Source organism: Cetorhinus maximus, unplaced genomic scaffold, assembly GCF_964194155.1.
Source record: "Cetorhinus maximus unplaced genomic scaffold, sCetMax3.hap1.1 HAP1_SCAFFOLD_1442, whole genome shotgun sequence".
Taxonomy (NCBI): Eukaryota; Metazoa; Chordata; class Chondrichthyes; order Lamniformes; family Cetorhinidae; genus Cetorhinus; species Cetorhinus maximus.
Window position 1 is genome coordinate 60,126 of NW_027597383.1, and position 18,370 is coordinate 78,495.

The 18,370-nt window shown below is 46.9% G+C and overlaps 1 protein-coding gene across 1 annotated transcript in view; it reads right to left on the reverse strand.

The window, feature by feature from the left end:
- Positions 1-17,381, reverse strand: part of LOC144676225 (uncharacterized) — a 65,025-nt gene extending 47,644 nt beyond the window's left edge. Inside the window, exons 1-8 of the mRNA XM_078536715.1 lie at positions 17,356-17,381; positions 14,610-14,639; positions 8,985-9,197; positions 7,933-8,058; positions 6,857-6,985; positions 3,390-3,608; positions 2,488-2,613; positions 701-838 (exon numbers count right to left, since the gene is read on the reverse strand). Coding sequence (XP_078392841.1) covers positions 701-838; positions 2,488-2,613; positions 3,390-3,608; positions 6,857-6,985; positions 7,933-8,058; positions 8,985-9,197; positions 14,610-14,639; positions 17,356-17,381 — 1,007 coding nt within the window. The remainder of the gene's footprint in view (positions 1-700; positions 839-2,487; positions 2,614-3,389; positions 3,609-6,856; positions 6,986-7,932; positions 8,059-8,984; positions 9,198-14,609; positions 14,640-17,355) is intronic.
- Between the last annotated feature and the right edge of the window lie 989 nt (positions 17,382-18,370).

Below are 18,370 nucleotides of genomic sequence, written 5' to 3' on the forward strand. Positions count from 1 at the left end.
GATTCTTGATTAACAAGGGGGTGAAAGGTTATCTGGGGTTGACAGGAGGTTACAATAAGATCAGCCATGACTTTATTGAATGGCGGAGCAGGGTTGAGGGGCCGAGTGGCCTATTCCTGCTCCTAGTTTGCATATATGCTCATTTGTAAGACCAGGGGGTAAGGTCCAAGGTATTATTGCCAGACCTCTCAGGAATAAAATTAGCAAACACTTCAACACACTAATGGTAGAAGAAGTTTGGAGCTCTCTTCTGCAAATGGCAACTGATGCTAGATAATTAATTTTAAAACTGAAATTGATAGATTTTTGTTAGCCAAAGGTGTTAAAGGAAATGAGTCAAAGGCGGGTTTTATGGAATTAGGCTCCAGATCAACTATGGTCTCACTGAATGGTGGAACAGGGTTAAATGGCCTCCTCCTGTCCCCATGTTCCTGGTGGCTCGTCTCACTCTCCTCTCCATTCTACTTGGGTCAGGGACTATTTACTGAAGTGGGGGTGGGAACGAAGGAAGAGTCTTGGGTGCCCAATTGCAGGTGACCCCTGGCTCAGAGTGAAGAAACAAACTCGCTAAACATGCTGAAAATTTTAAACTTAACCTGGGGCAATAATTGCAAAACAATCTCACAATTATAATGCAGCTTCTTAGATCTACCACAATCTCACATGGGAAGGGGCACACACCATGCTGATCTTCCCTTACCTCTTGTTCTTCTGCACGTACAGAGAGCTGGTGGACTGGCGTTTGGGCAATTTAAAGGGTTGTGCAGGTGGAAGCTTTGCAACTGGAGTGATGAGCAGAGCGTCCAGGAGAGACGGAGATACAGCAGGCTCAGACAGTCTATTAGATGTTTTTTAAAAAAAAATTGCAAAAGAATATCAAGGAGAAGAGAATCAGAAAGAAAATATACCGAGCAAGGCGGAACAGGATATGGGAAGAAGTATTTCATTTAAAAAAAAATAAAGTGCTAGAACGTGTGTGTCAGGCAGATGAGTTTGAGGATTCTAACTGATCTAACACCCAAAGGCTACGGTGCACAGGACACTTTAAAGAGGAGAGTCCAACATCTCATTGCTACTCTGTTAAGATCTGCATAAAACATTTACTTTTTTTAATGTAATAAAGTTAAACATCGAGACTTGTTTACCATGTCAACCTATTTGAGCTACAATCACTAATCCATGGTAATCTCCATGATACCCGTTAGGCACCACAAGATTATCCTCTCAGTGGTCATCATGTATAACCGTTACATGAGAGTGTTTCTCAAGATCCTTATAGCTATTGAAGCCTGTTTAGACTTGGTTTAAAGTGCCTGAACTCCCCAATGAGTTTATAATCTCTCGTAGGTATCCAGAATTTTCTCTACAAAACCTACGTATTTCCAATAAATTTATTTTTTCTATGGTACGACCCCAAGCTTCTCTAACTCCTGAAATGTGCCTCATCGGTCGTTTTTTTTAGAAGCAGCGAACTGGAAGCCTCGATTGCTCGGACTATCTGAAGCTAAATCATTCTTCGCATCCTTGAAATGAGTCAGGAGGGTAGGGAGAGGCAGGAGTGTTTATTGTTTCATTTAAAGGAATTATGCAGAGGGCAGCCAAAGTTATGCAACACTGACCCGGTTTATTATAGCCAAAGAAGATCAATTATCACCAGGGGACCGTGTAATAGGGCTGGATTTACCAAGCCCAGTCTGGACAAGTGTGATTGTTCCAAACTTATCCCCACAAACTGAAACACAAAGTGATAGGTCCCTCCCATTCCATTCCATAATCTAGGCTGACACAACAGCGCAGTACCGAGAGGATGCGTCATGTCTGAGGTCTCTCTTTTTTTTTGAGGTAATGTTAAGCCCAGGCCTCCTCTGCCCTCTCAGCTGAAAGGTCCTGTGGCACTATTCAAAGAGCTGCAGTGATGCCCCACCCCACTCCTGGCCTCCCTGATGACCTCATCAACATTTACCCCTCAACCAATACCATGGAGAATGGACCGGTCTGGTCACCTGTTGTGGGATCTTGATGTGTGCAAACGAGTCGCTGCATTTGCCAAAAAAAAACAGCGGCTATTCTGTAAAAACATGTTGCTGTTTTGTGAAGTTCTCTGCAATGTCACAAAGGCGCAATATAAATGTAAGTAGTCAACATGTAACCTCAGCTCTTCACTGAGGGTGGTGAACCTTTGGGATTCTCTACCCCAGAGGACTGTGGATGCTCAATCATTGAGTATTTTCGAGGCTAAGAGCAATGGGTTTTTGCAGACTAGTGAGTCAACGGATAAGGGGAAAGGGAAGGAAAGGAGATTGGAGGTAGATGGTCAGTCATAATCTTATTCAACGGTGCAGCATGCTGAAGGGGTTGTATGGCCTACTCCTGCCCCCATACCTCATGTACTTATTGTAATGTACTGACGGCAACATGCACAATTATCACGATTATTCCAGAAAGAGTGAATGTATCTGCTTGGCTCACAGGAAATTCAGGTTCTACCTAGCTTGAGCAGCGAGTACTGCAACAATTGTAGCGGCTGCACTCTTGGCCTCTGGGCTTTGCTTCACAGGTGAGAGACGTGGGGACGACTTTGGCAGAGCTTCTAAGGGATTTTCCAAAATTTTCCTGGGCAAAGATGAGAAAGAGAGAGCAAGTACACAAGTGCACAAGGGAGACAGAGAGAGAAAGAGAGAGAGAGAGACAGAGCGAGACAGACAGACAGAGAGGGAGGGAGGGGGTGCGCATAACAGAGAGACAGCACGACAGAGAGAACGAGAGCGCTACAGAGAGAGAGAGAGAGAGAGCGCGCAAGGGAGAGAGAGATCAAGAGAGACAGCGACTTAGAGGGAAACAGTGTACTACAGAAGCATATTTAAAACTACATTTACAAAATGTACCACGTTACTTTCAGAAGAAACTTAAATCATAGAATTATACAACACAGGAGGCGGCTATTTGGCCCTCTGTGTCTGTGTTGACTCTTCGAGAGAGTTATCCAATTGGCCCAACTCCCCCGCTCTTTCCCCATAATCCTACAAATTTCTTCTTTTCAAGTATGTATCTAACTTATTTTGGAAAGTGAGTTATTGAATCTGCTTCCACCACCCTTTCAGGCGGTGCATTCCAGATCACAGCTTGCTGAATAAAACAAATTCTCCTCTCTTTGCCAATCATTTTAATCTGCGTCCTCTGGTCACTGCGCCTTCTGCCAGTGAAAACAGTTTCTCCTCACGTACTCTATCTAAACCCTTCCCGATCTTGAATACCTCTCTCAAATCTCCCCTTCCCCCTTTTCCCATCTAAAAAAGAGGAGGACAATTTCAGTTTCTCTAGTCTCTCCGTGTAGCTGTAAGTCCTGCACCCCCATGAGCCGGGACTGTGCGCGCCCTCGATCTCTGTACCTTTTCGAGACGCTTGGAGCACAGGCGGTGGGATCTGCAGCTCTGACAGAGGGCGAGGCTGGTGGTGCAGTAGCCAGCGCTGGAATTTCACAAGTCTGTACCGCCGCTGGCTGCTCCCCAGCGCCTAATGGACAAGGATTAACTCCAGTAGCACGAGGTGGAGAATCTGACGACACCGAAGACACCTTTGGAATCGCCTCTTCTGTGACTTGGACAAATCTTTACACACAAAATACAACAGGATGAAAAAAAAACTGAATGCGCGCACTTCAACGAGCCAATGAGATTAGTCTTACCCTGGCTCGGGGAGAGTCCGTTTTTCTCGTCTTGTAAAATGGGCAGAGAGAGAAACTTCAAAGGCTTCATTCCAAAAAAAAAAACAATTAACTTGCATTTGCAACTGATCCTCCTCCCTCTGTCAGAGACGTGCGTGTGGGGCTACACAGCATCAAATACCGCTTCAGGTTTCTGCTGTCTTATTGGGGATAAATCTGCTGAATTTACAAAGCATCACAGATATACAAAATGGGGGATAGTGACTTGCAGGACCAGGTTAGTCTTCTGAAGAGAGGCAGTTCCCAGCTGGCTCAAGCCCAGAGTCACGGGCTCGAATCCCACGTTGGGTGATGACTTTTTAAAAAAATTTGACGTTATTCATTTATTATTTTTATTTTATGCTGTTTATTTATTTATTATTTATTTACTGAAGAATACCCATTCGTGGAAAATGAAATAAATCCTTTTGGTAGCATCTGCAAAAAAATCCTATTAAAGAAGTAATAGCCCAATTTATTTCTGATAAGAATTTGAATAATAATGACTGATAAACGAACAGGACATTTTGGGGAACGGTCAATCCTAACACGATTCTGTTTGAATTTACTCCCGAATTCCAGGTTTGATTTTGCATTTCAAAACTGAATTGAGGTTGTCTCTCTCTAGTTACAAATGGTAAAGTTACAGGTTTGGAGTTTTTCCAACTGATCTGCACATCTGCAGGAAGTGCTCCCCCTAGTGTTGTGACACAAATAAACAGCCTTCCAAAAACACACCATCCAATTTAGGCTGATAAGTACGGTGGTTGATGGATACTCTCTCGGGTGGACCTAAAAGATCCCACTGCATTGTTTTGCAGTACAGGAGAGTTCTTCCCCTCCCCCGGGGCAGAATAATATGGGGGGAGGGGAGGGGGGTAAAGGACGGCAGACCATTGGAGCTGCTGGCCAATCCGATCGACTAGCAGCACCCTCAGTCCCGGTGGCGCCAGGAGGGCGTCAGTGGCAGCTGCTGGGACTGCAGGCAAGGACCGGAGTCCAAGGCCCAGGATCCCCAGAGCAGTCATGATCCCCAGTCATGAGGACTCGAAACGTCAACTGTGCTCTTCTCCGCCGTTGCTGCCAGACCTGCTGAGTTTTTCCCAGGTATTTCTGTTCCCCAGAGCAGGTATGTGTAGGGTCTTGGCCCGAGGGGGTTAGGGAGAGGGCAATGGGGGTGCAGGGGGTGGGTTTAAGGGAGGGAGTGGGTAGGAAGGAAGGGATTGTTCAGTCTAAGGGTGGCTGCCCCACGATTGGCAAAAGACAGCCCCCGAAAAGCGACCACAACCCCTTCCCGCCCGTTAACCATTTCATGTTCAAAAAATTTTAAAAACGGGCTTCCCGCTCCAGCCCTGCTGTCCATGCCAAACGTTTTATGGCAACGGCAGCTTATTATTAGGGTCACTAGCCTTGCTAATAAGCCTAATTGACCCTTAAGTGTTGTTTTAAATATGGCGGATGGGCCGCCAATTTCGGTGCCTGCCTACTCCCGTTCTATCGGACTGAGCTCAAGGGTGGGTGGGAAGGTGGTGGAATGCTCACCCACCCACCCTGCGCAGGGAACACACCCGCTGCGGGCATGTAAAATTCATGCCCCTGGTGTCCTGGTCAATTTTTACCCCACAATCAAAACTGGAGTCAATGGCAATCGGGGAAAACTCTTCACTGCTTGGAGTCATACCTAGCACAAAGGAAGGTTGTTGTGATTGTTGGAGGTCAATCATCTCAGCTCCAGGGCACCACTGCAGGAGTCCCTCAGGATAGTGTCCTCGGCCCAACCATCTTCAGCTGCTTCATCAATGACCTTCCTTCCATCATCAGGTCAGAAGTGGGGATGTTCACTGATGGCTGCACAATGTTCAGCACCGTTTACGGCTCCTTAGACACTGAAGCAGCCCATGTCCAAATGGAGCAAGACCTGGACAATATCCAGTTTGGGCTGACAAGTGGCAAGTAACATTCACGCCACATAACTGCCAGGCAATGACCATCTCCAACAAGTGAGAATCTAACCATCGCCCCAAGACATTCAATGGCATTACCATCACTGAATCACCCACTATCAACATCCTGAGGGGTTACCGTTAACCAGAAACTGAACTGGACCAGCCATATAAGTACCATGGCAGAGGTCAGAGACTGGGAATTCTACGGAGAGGAACTCACCCCGATTCCCCAAAGCCTGTCCACCATCTACAAGGCACAAGTCAGGAGTGTGATGGAATGCTCTCCACTTGCCTGGATGAGTGCAGCTCCAACAACACTCAAGAAGCTCGACACCATCCAGGACAAAGCAGCCCACTTGATTGGCACCCCATCCACAAACATTCACTCCCTCCACCACCGACGCACAGTGGCAGCAGTGTGTACCATCTACAAGATGCACTGCAGGAACTCACCAAGGCTCCTTAGGCAGCGCCTTCTAAACCCATGTTCACTACCATCTAGAAGGACAAGGGCAGCAGACACACGGGAACACCAACACCTGGAAGTTCCCCTCCAAGTCATACACCATCCTGACTTGGAAATATATCGCCGTTCCTTCACTGTCGCTGGGTCAAAATCCTGGAACTCCCTCACTAACAGCACTGTGGGTGTACCTACACCACATGGGCTGCAGCGGTTCAAGAAGGCAGCTCACCACCACCTTCTCAAGGGCAATTAGGGATGGGCAATAAATGCTGGCCCAGCCAGCGACGTCCACATCCCATGAATGAATATATTTTTTAAAATTACAAAAACAGATTATCTCTGCTCATTATCACATAGCTGTTTGTGGGAGCTTAGTGCACGCAAAAATTGGCTTTCCTACATTACACTTCTAAAGTGTTTCATTGGCCGTAAAATGCTTGGGACATCCGGTTGTGGTGAAACACACTGTATAAAATGCAAGCCTTTTTTCCCCCCTTCGTCGCAGAGATATTATAGTTCAGGCTGGCAACAATGCAGCACTTCGTAAGGTCACCCGATTGTACACTGAACAAGACAAGGCCATTCCCGTTCCCCCCCGCCCCCAAGATCTTCTTTTTCAACAGGGAATACATGATCATTTGAGCGAAGATCAGTTGCACCCCGGCAAGCACTCATTTTAAAAAGTCAGTGTTCGATAACAAAACGCAAGTGTGACAGCGGACAGGTAACGGAAAACTCTACCTAGCTGTACTGATGTTTACAGTAGAAATAGTGGCAACATGGGCTTTGGCCTTTGGATCACACTTGATCGGGGGTGGATGTGGGGCACACTTGGGTAAGGCACCCAGAGGATTGTTCAGGTATATCTTTCTGAAGAGGAGGAAGAAAAACAGGTAAGGAACAGGTGGAGACAAAAAAAGACCAATTTGCCTTGAGACACAAACATGTCAGAGCAGTTTGAAACAAAGAGTTTGAGCGCCATATGTATTTTAGGATACTGCAGAGGGGACTTTGTTTCCACTGGCTCTACCTACACAATCTGGGCATCATCAGCAGAACCAGAGCAAACGATCAGGGAACTTACAACACCCCAAACCACTTAACACTCTTGTTTTCCACACTTGATCTTTTAATACCCTTTAAAATGTAATTGGCCTATCGTATTCCCTGCCCCCAAAACTGCCCCCATTACCCCCACCCCACCCCCCCAAGTTGAAATCGAGAGCGCCTGCCAATTATGTTGGCAAAAGAAGGCCCCTCGGATTCCATTCACTTTCTTAGTCACACAGGCGCTAGTTTTAAAAGTTTCACTCAGGTCAGAAAGCAGTGAATTTACTATGAAACCGAACCGGTGTTCACCAATGGGGCAATGAAATACTCCAGCGTCGTCTTAAATCATTTACAGTGATTTTAAAATCAGGTTACCCACAGGTGGAGAACCGGGCACCCTCTTTAAAAATGCTTAATTTTGACAATAATCCCATCTTCGGCTGTATTAATAAAACTGCGCCAGGTTTATTACTGTTAAACACATCAAGGAATTGCCTCTGAATGAAAAATAAAACGGATCACGTTCTGTTACATGGCCCGATTTCGCTGGTTCATCGAAGACCTGTGGTTATGCAAATGAATTTTAAGCAGAAAGTTGAAGCCTAACTCACCCAACACAATTTCAAGTGCACCTTGGGTGCAATTGCCCCCGCCCCCGATTATGTCCAAAGTGGAAGCATTACCCCTTGGCTACTTTTTAAAAAGCATGGCAAAATCACAAGTTTTGATGAGGAGGGTGGGGTGGGGGGCTGATTGTTTTTTTGTACCGAAGAGGAGGTGGTGGTGAGAGAGAGTATGAGGTGGACAGACTAGCCGGTGCACTGACTGGTTTCTGAACAGCTGCTGGTGAGGTCGTAGAGGCAGGTACAGCTGGAGCGAGCTCACCTCCACACCTAATAGAAGGTAAACAAGCAAGGCAGTCAAGCATTACGACAACAAGAATGATCGAATATAAATTTATTCTTAAAAATCCATTTCAAAAAGGCATTTTGTAAAATTACCCCAAATATCCACGATGACTTCAACTGTACAAAACTGTTGCCTTTAAGCTGAACTCACGGCATCTCTCATCACTGAGAGAGACCCCCATTAAGGGCACTGTATCCAGTTCTGAGCAACCACATCAAATGAAGGATATACTGGCCTGGAAGAGGGAGCAGTGCAGATTCACCAGAATGACAGACCAGTGCTTAAATAGGTTAAAGTATGAGGCCAGGTTGACTTCTGGTTTCTAGGGTATGAAAGATTAAAGGGTGGTCTAAGTGAGTGAGGTGTTTAAGACGGCTAAAAGGAATTGGTGGAGTATTTAGAGAGAAACTATTGCATCTGGTTGGTGGGGTGGGGGTGGAATTCCAGAATAACAGAGGCATAACCTTAAAGTTTGGGCTAGGCCATTCAGAGGTGATTTCAGGAATCTGGATCTCTCTCCCCGGAAAAGTTGTTGAGGCCGGGGGAGGTGTGGGGGGGGTCAATGGAAAATGTCAAAACGGAGATTGATAGATTTGTGTTAACAAGGGTATGAAGGGTTACGGAATCAAGTGGGGTAAATGGGAGTCAAGATAGAAACCAGCCATGATCTAAGTGGATGCAGAACTGGATTGAGGGGCCGAATGGCCTTCTCCTGTTCCTACAAAGTGAACCCCCAAATTCCAAATTTTAAAAAAAGGGCCTGCACATGCGCCAAAATCTCCCCCCCACCCCCCGTAAATTCTGCAGCTTCCCCTATGCTGATTAAGCTGACCAACAGGTAAGAGAAACCGCAGCGCGTGCAGATTTGGTAACTTGCCCACATTCGGCGCAGCGACGGCTGGTTCTGTACCTCTCTGCCGCTGCCAGGGGAGTGAACCCAGCAGCTTCCACTCTGGGGCTGGTGGTCGGCGACGCTTCGGCGAGCGCGGGGACTTCGCAGGTCTGAGTGGTCACCGAGCGCACCGGGCGGGTCACTGCATCGTCACCTCCTCCTCCTCCGAGCGTGCACGTACCTGTCGGGCGCGCGCGCAACGTTGGCGAAGGTTCCTCGTCTTCAAAAGTGCTTTTACATCATGCGGAGAAAAGTTGTCAGTCATTCAGGGGGGGTGAACAAGAGTGGAGGGCGGGGTTGAACAGGGTGATGTACAGCGTTCCTCTTTTCCCATGTTATATACAAAAAATATACTACTGCTGGCATAGATTTAGTAAGGGCAAAAAGCAGAGGAGCATCCAAGGGGAAGGGAGGTAAACACAGGACAGACAAAGGAATAGAAGGATATGCTGGTAGGATGAAATGAAGAGGGGTGGAAGGCAGCTTGTGTGGGGTATAAACACTGGCATAGACCAGATGGGCTGAATGGCCTGTTTCAGTGCTGTAAATTCTAAGTAATTCGATGAAATAATACTGCAATCGCTGTTACCCTTCCTTTTGGCTTCAATGTAAAAACACAGCGATGCCATTTATCTTAATTGCAATCTGGTCACAAATTTCATTTGTTGAGATCTTTGTACAAAATTGTTTTTTCACTGGAAAACACTGAACGCGAAGATTATGCTTATTTCCACATCTGAACTTTCAACCAACACACACTTAATGTTAAACTGCATTCAAGCGACCACTTTGTAGAATCACAGATCGGCTACAGCGCAGAAGGAGACCATTCAGCCCATTGTGTCTGTACCGGCTCTTTGAGAAGAGCTATGAAATTCCTCCCACTCCCATTGCTCTTTCCACCAAAGCCAGGCAACTTTTTCCCCCTTCTTCAAGTATTTATCTCGATTCCCATTTGAAAAAAGGACTAAACTCAGCAAAACAGAAGTTAAGAGAGCAAAAGGAAAGCAACATACGCAAGCCACTCTGTGACTAAATGACGACTTATTCCAGATCTATTTCAGCTACAGCGCAAAAAACATTGGGCGAGTTGACCACGAATCAGCTCAGGAGAGAGTGACGCTAGTGCAAATTGTTAGAATGTGGCACAGTACCATGTGGAACACACACTGGTGTCAACGCCAAGACTTAGTTTGTGTTTTAAATAGAACGGCTTAATTATTATTATTTTTTTTAATGGGGGCTGTCGTCTACACTGCGTGTTTGAAATTGGGCACCAAAATGAAACTTGCTGTCACCAGGCTTTGCCGCCCAGCTCTAGGCTCGACTGGCATGAGCCACCTTCAGCGAAGGTATCGGGGACCGATGTCAATGACATGTCACCTCTCTCAACAGATGTAAAAAGAAAAAAGGTTACAGATTTCTTTAGATGTGTTGTATAAGCACAGGTTGAACTCATCGTGAAAGGTTGGACAGTCCCGGATCTCTTTTCTCACGTGAAGAGAGAAGGCTGGGAGGGGGCCCTCATAAAGCTCTTTAAAATTGTGATGGGGGTTTGATCAGGTAGACCTAGAGGAGGTGCTTCCAAATGCGGACGGGACCAGGACTACGGCCAGAAATAAGACAGGTCATTAATAAATCCAACGCGGAATTCAGGAGAAACCAGGGAGTGGGTGGAAAGTGGAACTCACTACCACAGGGAGTAGTGAAGCGAATGGCATAGGTGGATTTAAGAGGAAGCTGGACAAACATGAGGGAGAATGGAATTGAAGGATATGTTGGTGGGGTTAGATGAAGAAAAGCGGGAGGAGACTCGTATGGAGCATAAACAGCAGGATAGACCTGTTGGGCTGAATGGCCGGTACTGTAAATACTTGGTAATATCAGGACAGTTTTGTCGTCCTTCTCCAACTTCTTGTAAAACATCTCAGCTATTAAAAGTGCCAGCAACAGCTCAGCTTGTAGACTCCTGCCAAGTCATAAGATTGAGGGCTCAAGTCCCACTCCAGAAATGTAAGCACATAATCTAGGCTGACACTCTCGTGCAGAACTGAGGGAGTGCTGCATTGCTGGAGGAGCTGTCTTTTGGATGAGTTGTTAAGTCAAGGCCCCTTTTGCCCTCTTGGGTGGATGTAAAAGAATCCACAGCCGTTAGTTCAAAGAAAAGCAGAGGTGTTGTCGCTGGTAACCTGATGTAATATTTATTCCCCCCCAGCGCCGCCCCAAACCAACATCACTAAAATAGATTATCTGGTCATTATCACATTGCTGGTTGTAGAATTTGCTGGATGAAAATTGGCTATCCCGTTTCCGATGTTACAACAGTGAATACACTTCCAAAGTACTTAATTGGCTGTAAAGCACTTTGTAAAGTCATGGGGTTGTGAATGGCTCTATATAAATTCAAGTCTTACTTTCTTAGCTACCCAAGTAGCCTTAAAGAGCAGGAACTGTATATTATATACAGAGAAATGGGGGCTTAGGGACAATTAGCTTGAGGTTTACAAAACAATGAAGAGGACAAGTTTCCAGACAGCAGTAGGGCTATGGTGAGAGTTGGCTCTGCAGTAAAGACAGGACTAGATGCCAGGGTGGGGTGTTACAATCAAACAGTATAGAAGGAGAGTTGACGTTGCAATCACTGTGGTCAGCCTTGTCCTTGCACTGGGTCATGACCTTCTGGGCATCCATACCTTCTGCTACACTGAAAACTGTGAGTCAGACAACGGCCACCGTCACCTCTGGAGGCTGACTGTTTGGAAGGGCACTGGAAGAGGCGAGGAGAGACGGAAAGCTCAGCCAGCCTAGAACGGGGCCCAGGGAAAACAGAAACCAGTGAATCACGCCCCTGCTCAGCCCACTGTTTCCCTCTGCAGAGACGGCCACGTCAGAGTGGGGGTCCTGAGCCACACGAGCTGATGGTTAACACAGAGCTAGTCAGCATGGCGCAAAGCATCTTCTCACGAGACAGAAGGCTGCCAACATACAGGTGACCACTGTCCCATTGTACTCGAGCTTTGGAAGAGCTGCCAATTGGTCTCACTCCCCCCATAGCCCTCGAACTTTCTCCCCTTCAAATATTTATCCAACTACCTTTGAAAAGTTACTACTAAATCTGCTTCCACTACCCTTTCAGGCAGCGCATTCTAGGTCATTACTTGCTGCATTTATATTAAAAAAAAACTCATCTCGCCCCTGGTTTCTTGCCAATGACCCTGAAGCTGTGTCCATACTGAATCAAAAGAACTGGTGAGGTCTGGGAGATCTGCAGGTTGAGCTGTATTCAATGTGTGTAAAGAGTTAATCCAGTGTTGGGGTTTACTGGTTAGACGCTAGGACTGTGCAGCTAACTAGGCATCAACAAACATGGTCTGGTCAAAAATAAATGAAACCCGTCCATCTCTGGGAGAATTCAGGTGGTGTGTGTGGCTAGACCCCACTACGGAAGCTGTATTTGGAGAAATAATAGCAGATCCACCCACTGTTATATTTTGTACTTCAATCAATCACTTACTTACAAAACTTAAACTCTTTGCCCTTAAACTTAAAAGGTCAACGTCAATTTATTCCAAAGAGAAAGCAAGTGTTGTGTAACCGTTATACCAGGAGGTAACTCTTCAATCTCCCATCTGTAACGGATGGATTGACATTTCTGCTTTGAGTGCGTGCTCTGGCTCAGTGGGTAGCTCTCTCACCTCTCAGTCAGAGCGTCATGGGTTCAAGTCCCGCTCCAGAGAGTTAAGCACTAAATCCAGACTGGTACCTCCTGTACCGTTAACCCGAGACCCCCCCCGTCTGCCGTTAACCCGAGACCCCCCGTCTGCCGCTAATCCGAGACCCCTCGTCTGCCGCTAATCCGAGAGAGACCCCCCACCGTCTGCCGTTAACCCGAGAACCCCCCCGTCTGCCGTTAGTCCGAGACCCTCCGTCTGCCGTTGACCCGAGACCCCCCCGTCTGCCGTTGACCCGAGACCCCCCCCCGTCTGCCGTTAACCCGAGACCCCCCCGTCTGCCGTTAACCCGAGACCCCCCCGTCTGCCGTTAACCCGAGACCCCCCCGTCTGCCGTTAACCCGAGACCCACCCGTCTGCCGTTAACCCGAGACCCCCCCCCCGTCTGCCGTTAACCCGAGACCCCCCCCACCATCTGCCGCTAACCCGAGACCCTCCCCCATCTGCCCTCCCAGGTGGATGCAAAAGACCCCATGGTGCAATTTTGGTAAAGAGCAGGGGGATTTTCCCCAGTGTCCTGACTATCTCTCAATTAACCCCTAAAAACAGGTTAGGTTAGGGAGCGATTTGGTTGAAGTTTTCACGATATTAAGGGGAAAGGGTGGATAGAGAGCAGCTCTTTCTGCTCTTTGGGGAGACTAGGACTAAGGGACATCATTGAAAAATTAAACCTTTTCAGGAGCGAAATTAGAAGACAAATCTACACACAAAAGGGTGGGGTAGATGTTTGGAACTCTCTCCTGTGAACAGTAATTGATGCTAGATGAATTCTTAATGTTAAATCGGAGATTGATAGATGCTCGTTGGCCAAAGGTATTAAGGGATGTGGGACGAAGGTGGGTATTTGGAGTTGTATATAAGGTGTATACAGAACTGTCGTTGATCACATTAATTGCCAGAACCAGGCCTCATCCTGTATACCCACATTTGTCAAATATTCCTAAGTACCTCTGGCCAACAAAAATCTATCAACCTCTTTCTAGGATCCTAGATTATCTGGTCAATATCATGTTGTTTGTGGGAGCTTGCTGTGCGCAAACTGGCTGCCTCGTTTCCTACATTACAACAGTGACTACATTTCAAAAGTGCTCGATTGGCTGTAAAGTGCTCTGGAACGTCCTGAGATCCTGAAAGGCGTTATAGCAATGCATTCATTTCCTCCTCTACTTGGAGGTGGAGCGTTGATTCTGATCAGAAACTTCAGCTTTGCTACTGAATGTCGTCCGTAGGTGGCGATGTTGCCCAGCCCTTGTTCCATCAATGCGCGCAGACCAGGTTAAACCAGGCAAACAAGGATGTGGTGTCTCGTGATAGCTCAGAGGTACACCAGATGTAATGAAGGCTTCCATGGGGAACAAATGCAAAGCGAGTGGCGAATTCCCTACCAGTCCTGGCCAATATTTATCCCTCGACCAAAAACCCACTTCTAAAGCAAGATTAACAGCCCGTCATCATTTGCCTGCTCGTGGGAACCTACAATGTGCAAATTGGCTGCCCGGTTCCCTACCACAGTGAACACACTTCGGAAAGTACTCCACTGGCCGTGAAGCACTCTGGGACATCCTGAGGTCATGAAAGGCGTTACATGAATGCAAGCTGGCTTGGAGCAGCAGGGTCTGGACGCAGTGTCACCAGTTGGTGTTCACATTAAAAAAAAACATTCACGTGAGACCTGAGGTGAAAACCGTTCGACTATTTGTGAATGGTTTTTGGAAACATGTCCCTCTGCCCGACACCACTGATAAACGCAGGTTTATGAATTATCTTTCCCCATTCGCTACATTCAGCCGCTGGTAATATTTTATTCCCCGCCTGATGTCCCAGGGTGGTTAGTGCCTGTACATTCAACATAACAGTGACGTGTTACAGTGAAAGCACACGTGATTGGTGTTCTGTCAGCTTTTACCTGTACCTTACTTCGCCATTTTCTGTCCCCTTGTCCCTGGAGATAACGGATAAACGGGGAAAATAAAAACATTTTTTTTTTTAAACAAACGCTTCAGATAGCATCGCGTCTCTGTTTATAACCGCCTGTGGGGAGATCCAGAATCTCTCTCTCAGCTTAGTGTGTACAGTACAGAGATAAATGCAGAGCTGCAGACTGCTGGCAAAGTTCCTAAACAGGTAAATCCAGAAATGCTAAATCCAGAAACGCTAGGGGGCATTAACTCTTTAATAATCATCAGCTCGTTAAATTGATAGTGTCAATGATATTTTTGTTTTGAAAAAGAATGAATCCAGCCACCCGTTGAAACAATCACCGATCTCATCACTGATAAAAGGTAGTGTGTGTACACACCAAACACAAACTGCATCAGTAACACTACACCTTCCAGACTTTTAAAAATAATATTTGTTCATGGGGCTTGAGCATTGTGAGGCATTAATTGCCCATCCCTAAGTGCCCTTGAGCAGGTGTGCCCTTGAGCAGGTGATGAACTGCTTACAACTGAGCAGCGCCATTTCAGAGGGCAGTTAAGAGTCAGGTGCATTCCGGAGTCCCACTCTGGCCAGGCTGGGTAAGGGACATTAGTGAGCCAGGTGGATTTTTACATTAACCCAGTAGGTTCAGGGTTCAATATTGAGACTAGCATTTTATTCCAGATTTAATTAAACTAATGGAATTTAAATTGCCCCCGCTGCCTTGGCGGGATTTGAACTCTCATTAGTCCAGGCCTCTGGATTACTAGCCCAATAACATTACCGCTCTGCTACCATCACCGACATTTAGCAGCATTCACCTTTTACCGCAAATTCTGCAAACTGCAGAAATCTGGATATTACTTTAGAACAACAGCACTTCTTTAAAAATGAAAACACACAGAATTAAATATGCTTGAACAGAACAGCTTCACAATTCTCGCACCTCCCAGTCACAAAGGTGTAGGCTGAAGTCCTACTCCAAGGATAAAAAACAAAAAACTGCGGATGCTGGAAATCCAGAACAAAAACAGAAACAGAAATACCTGGAAAAACTCAGCAGGTCTGGCAGCATCGGCGGAGAAGAGCACAGTTGACGTTTTGAGTCCTCATGACCCTTCAACAGAACCAAGAAGTTCTCTTAGTTCTGTTGAAGGGTCATGAGGATTCGAAACGTCAACTGTGCTCTTCTCCGCCGATGCTGCCAGACCTGCTGAGTTTTTCCAGGTATTTCTGTTTCTCTTTTTGTCCTACTCCAAGGACTTGAGCACAAGGTCCAGGTTGGCGCCTTCATTGAAGGAGTGCTGCACTGTCAGGTGTGCTGGGGTAAGGAGGTGATGTCGGCTGTGTCCTGTCACCTCTCCAAGTTACATGCCTGCGTTACATGGTTAGGTTAAACCCGTCCGTGGTGGATCCCCTGGGTAGTCATGAGGTGATCTCAAACTACCCAACAGTATCTGATGCAGAATGAGGGCAATAGCTGCTCCATTTAGAATACCATTTCTCCTATTGGGGCTTCTGGTTTTAGCTTCAGGGGCTATTACTACAGAGACGGGGTGAAGTTTGGTACTTCACCCAAGGTTTCATCCTTGGGAAGTTCGAGAATTAAGGTCCTGCTTTCAGTCAAAAGACTGTTGGTAAGAAGATGCTGTTCGGGTGAGATGTAGAGAAGCAGGAGGTATGTGTGGAGCCAAAACCACCTTGAACCAGTTGTGCGGAATGGCCTGTTCATGTGCTAGAAACTCCATGTAATAAACTATTAGAAAATTTTAAGCTTACTTTATGGAACAACATGCACAGGATCCCAAAACCAGAGCGTCACACAGTCAATAAAAATGAAGACTTAATTAATAGTTAAAGCACGTTTATTAAAATACAATCTCAACTCCAACCAGCAAATATATAAGAGTATCTATAAAGTATAATACAAATATATTACAGGCTGAAATGCAAACTTGGGGGGCATCGGAGGATTTTCACGGCAGTTTGAAGCTTTCAATGGGATGTCACATCTCCATTTGACGATGGATCCGTTGGCATAACTTTTTTTCAAAAGATAAAACACAGCCATTTTCACACTTCCCTCCACAAAAGGTTCAAAATGAACTTGCCGCCCACCCAACTCTGACATGACCACCCACGGGTTTAGTCCCTAAGAATCCAGGGACCGCTTCAATCTCATCTGAGTGGGGCTGCGCAGAACCTTTTGCTTCAATGGAAGGGTGCATCGGGCGGAAGCAGAACTCGCTTCACGAGCGAGAATTTATCTTGACGGGGAGTGAGAGAGGGGGGGGGAAAAATAAAACCCATGCGCAAATCTGACCTGTGCCACAACTCTTTCGTTCAAAAGAAAGCGGAGAACATCAAACCTTTCATTGGTTCAAACGCACTTATCCCCAAGTCGCCCACGCCTCTCCAAATTGCTACACAAAAAAAAAAATGCCTCGGGATGCTTACGGCGCCGCATAAATGCAACTTATTGCAGGTTTACAGAAGCAGCCAAATAAAGATGCCAACAATCCATTTCTAAAATCTACGACGCTGTTGATTCAACTGCTTTTCTTTTTAAAAAACACAGGTGGAATTTTAAGAGGAGAAAGAATAACAGAGCAGCTAGACTACTATCTCAGAAACAGAAGCCAAATACAAGTAAAGGGATATCTCGAAAAGAAACAAAGTGTAGCCTGCCAAGTAAAAATATGTTCGTAGCTCGGCACCTCTTCGGGAAGTTAATTTACATTAAGAACACGAGCAGAGACGCCATGGTGCCAGTCACGCAGTTGTGCATATTTGGGGCTGTATCTTATAGTAGTGACCTTTGGCCTATGGGGGGGAGAAAGAGTGACAGACAGACAGAGAGGGAGAGAGGGAGAGAGAGAGTGAGAGATGAAAAGGAAGTGTCATTAGAACATGCGCAGGTGCATCACTCACTCGCAGAATAGCATTCGAGCTTGAATAAGGGAAATTCCCTCAAGACATTGGGAACTTGTGCATTAATCGGATCGGGTGCTCAGAGTAGCATGGATAAGAATGCTGCCCTCATGGCTAGTGTTCAACACCAAGACGGGGGGGATTACACAAACTAGGGTCGTATTCTTTGGAATTCGGCAGGTTATAAAGGGTGATTGATCGAAGTTAACAAGACAACAAGAGAAACGACTTCCACTGGCTGGGGAATCTCCTGGCGGCAGGGTTGGAGGCAGGGTGGGCGTGTGATTAGGTGGCAAGGTGGCAAACCAGAACCCCGTCACCTTCCCGCCTCTGCCAGAATTATGTTCTGGGTGGGAAGGCCACCCAATGGAGGCCCTTAAGTGGCCAATTGACGCCATCCTTTGATCAAAAGCAATCAGTGCCTGATCGAGGGATTAGACATGGGGAAAGGGGGCCCACTGAGAGGCACTCCGCCTGCCTTTGCTTCCAAATCCCCTGTTTCCCCCAACCCCCGACTTCTCCTCACAGCCCCCGCCCCACAAAACGCACGTCCTCAACCCCCAACATTAGTTCCCTGCAGCCTGGGCTACCTACGCAATCCAGGGACACGGATTGGCCGGCAGCTCTTGCTGGGCGGGGCCTCTGCCCCAGGGCCTTGGTTCCAGTGGGAGGTCCGCTGGTGGCCTTGCCACTGCCTGATTGGCCTGTGACAGGGTCACCGGTGGGCCTCCCTGAAGAGGAGGCACCGGGGGTGGGGGTAGGGGGAGGGTGGGGGAATCTCTCGTCAGCTCTCCAGCTGGCAAGCGAGACCCCCCCAAAGCC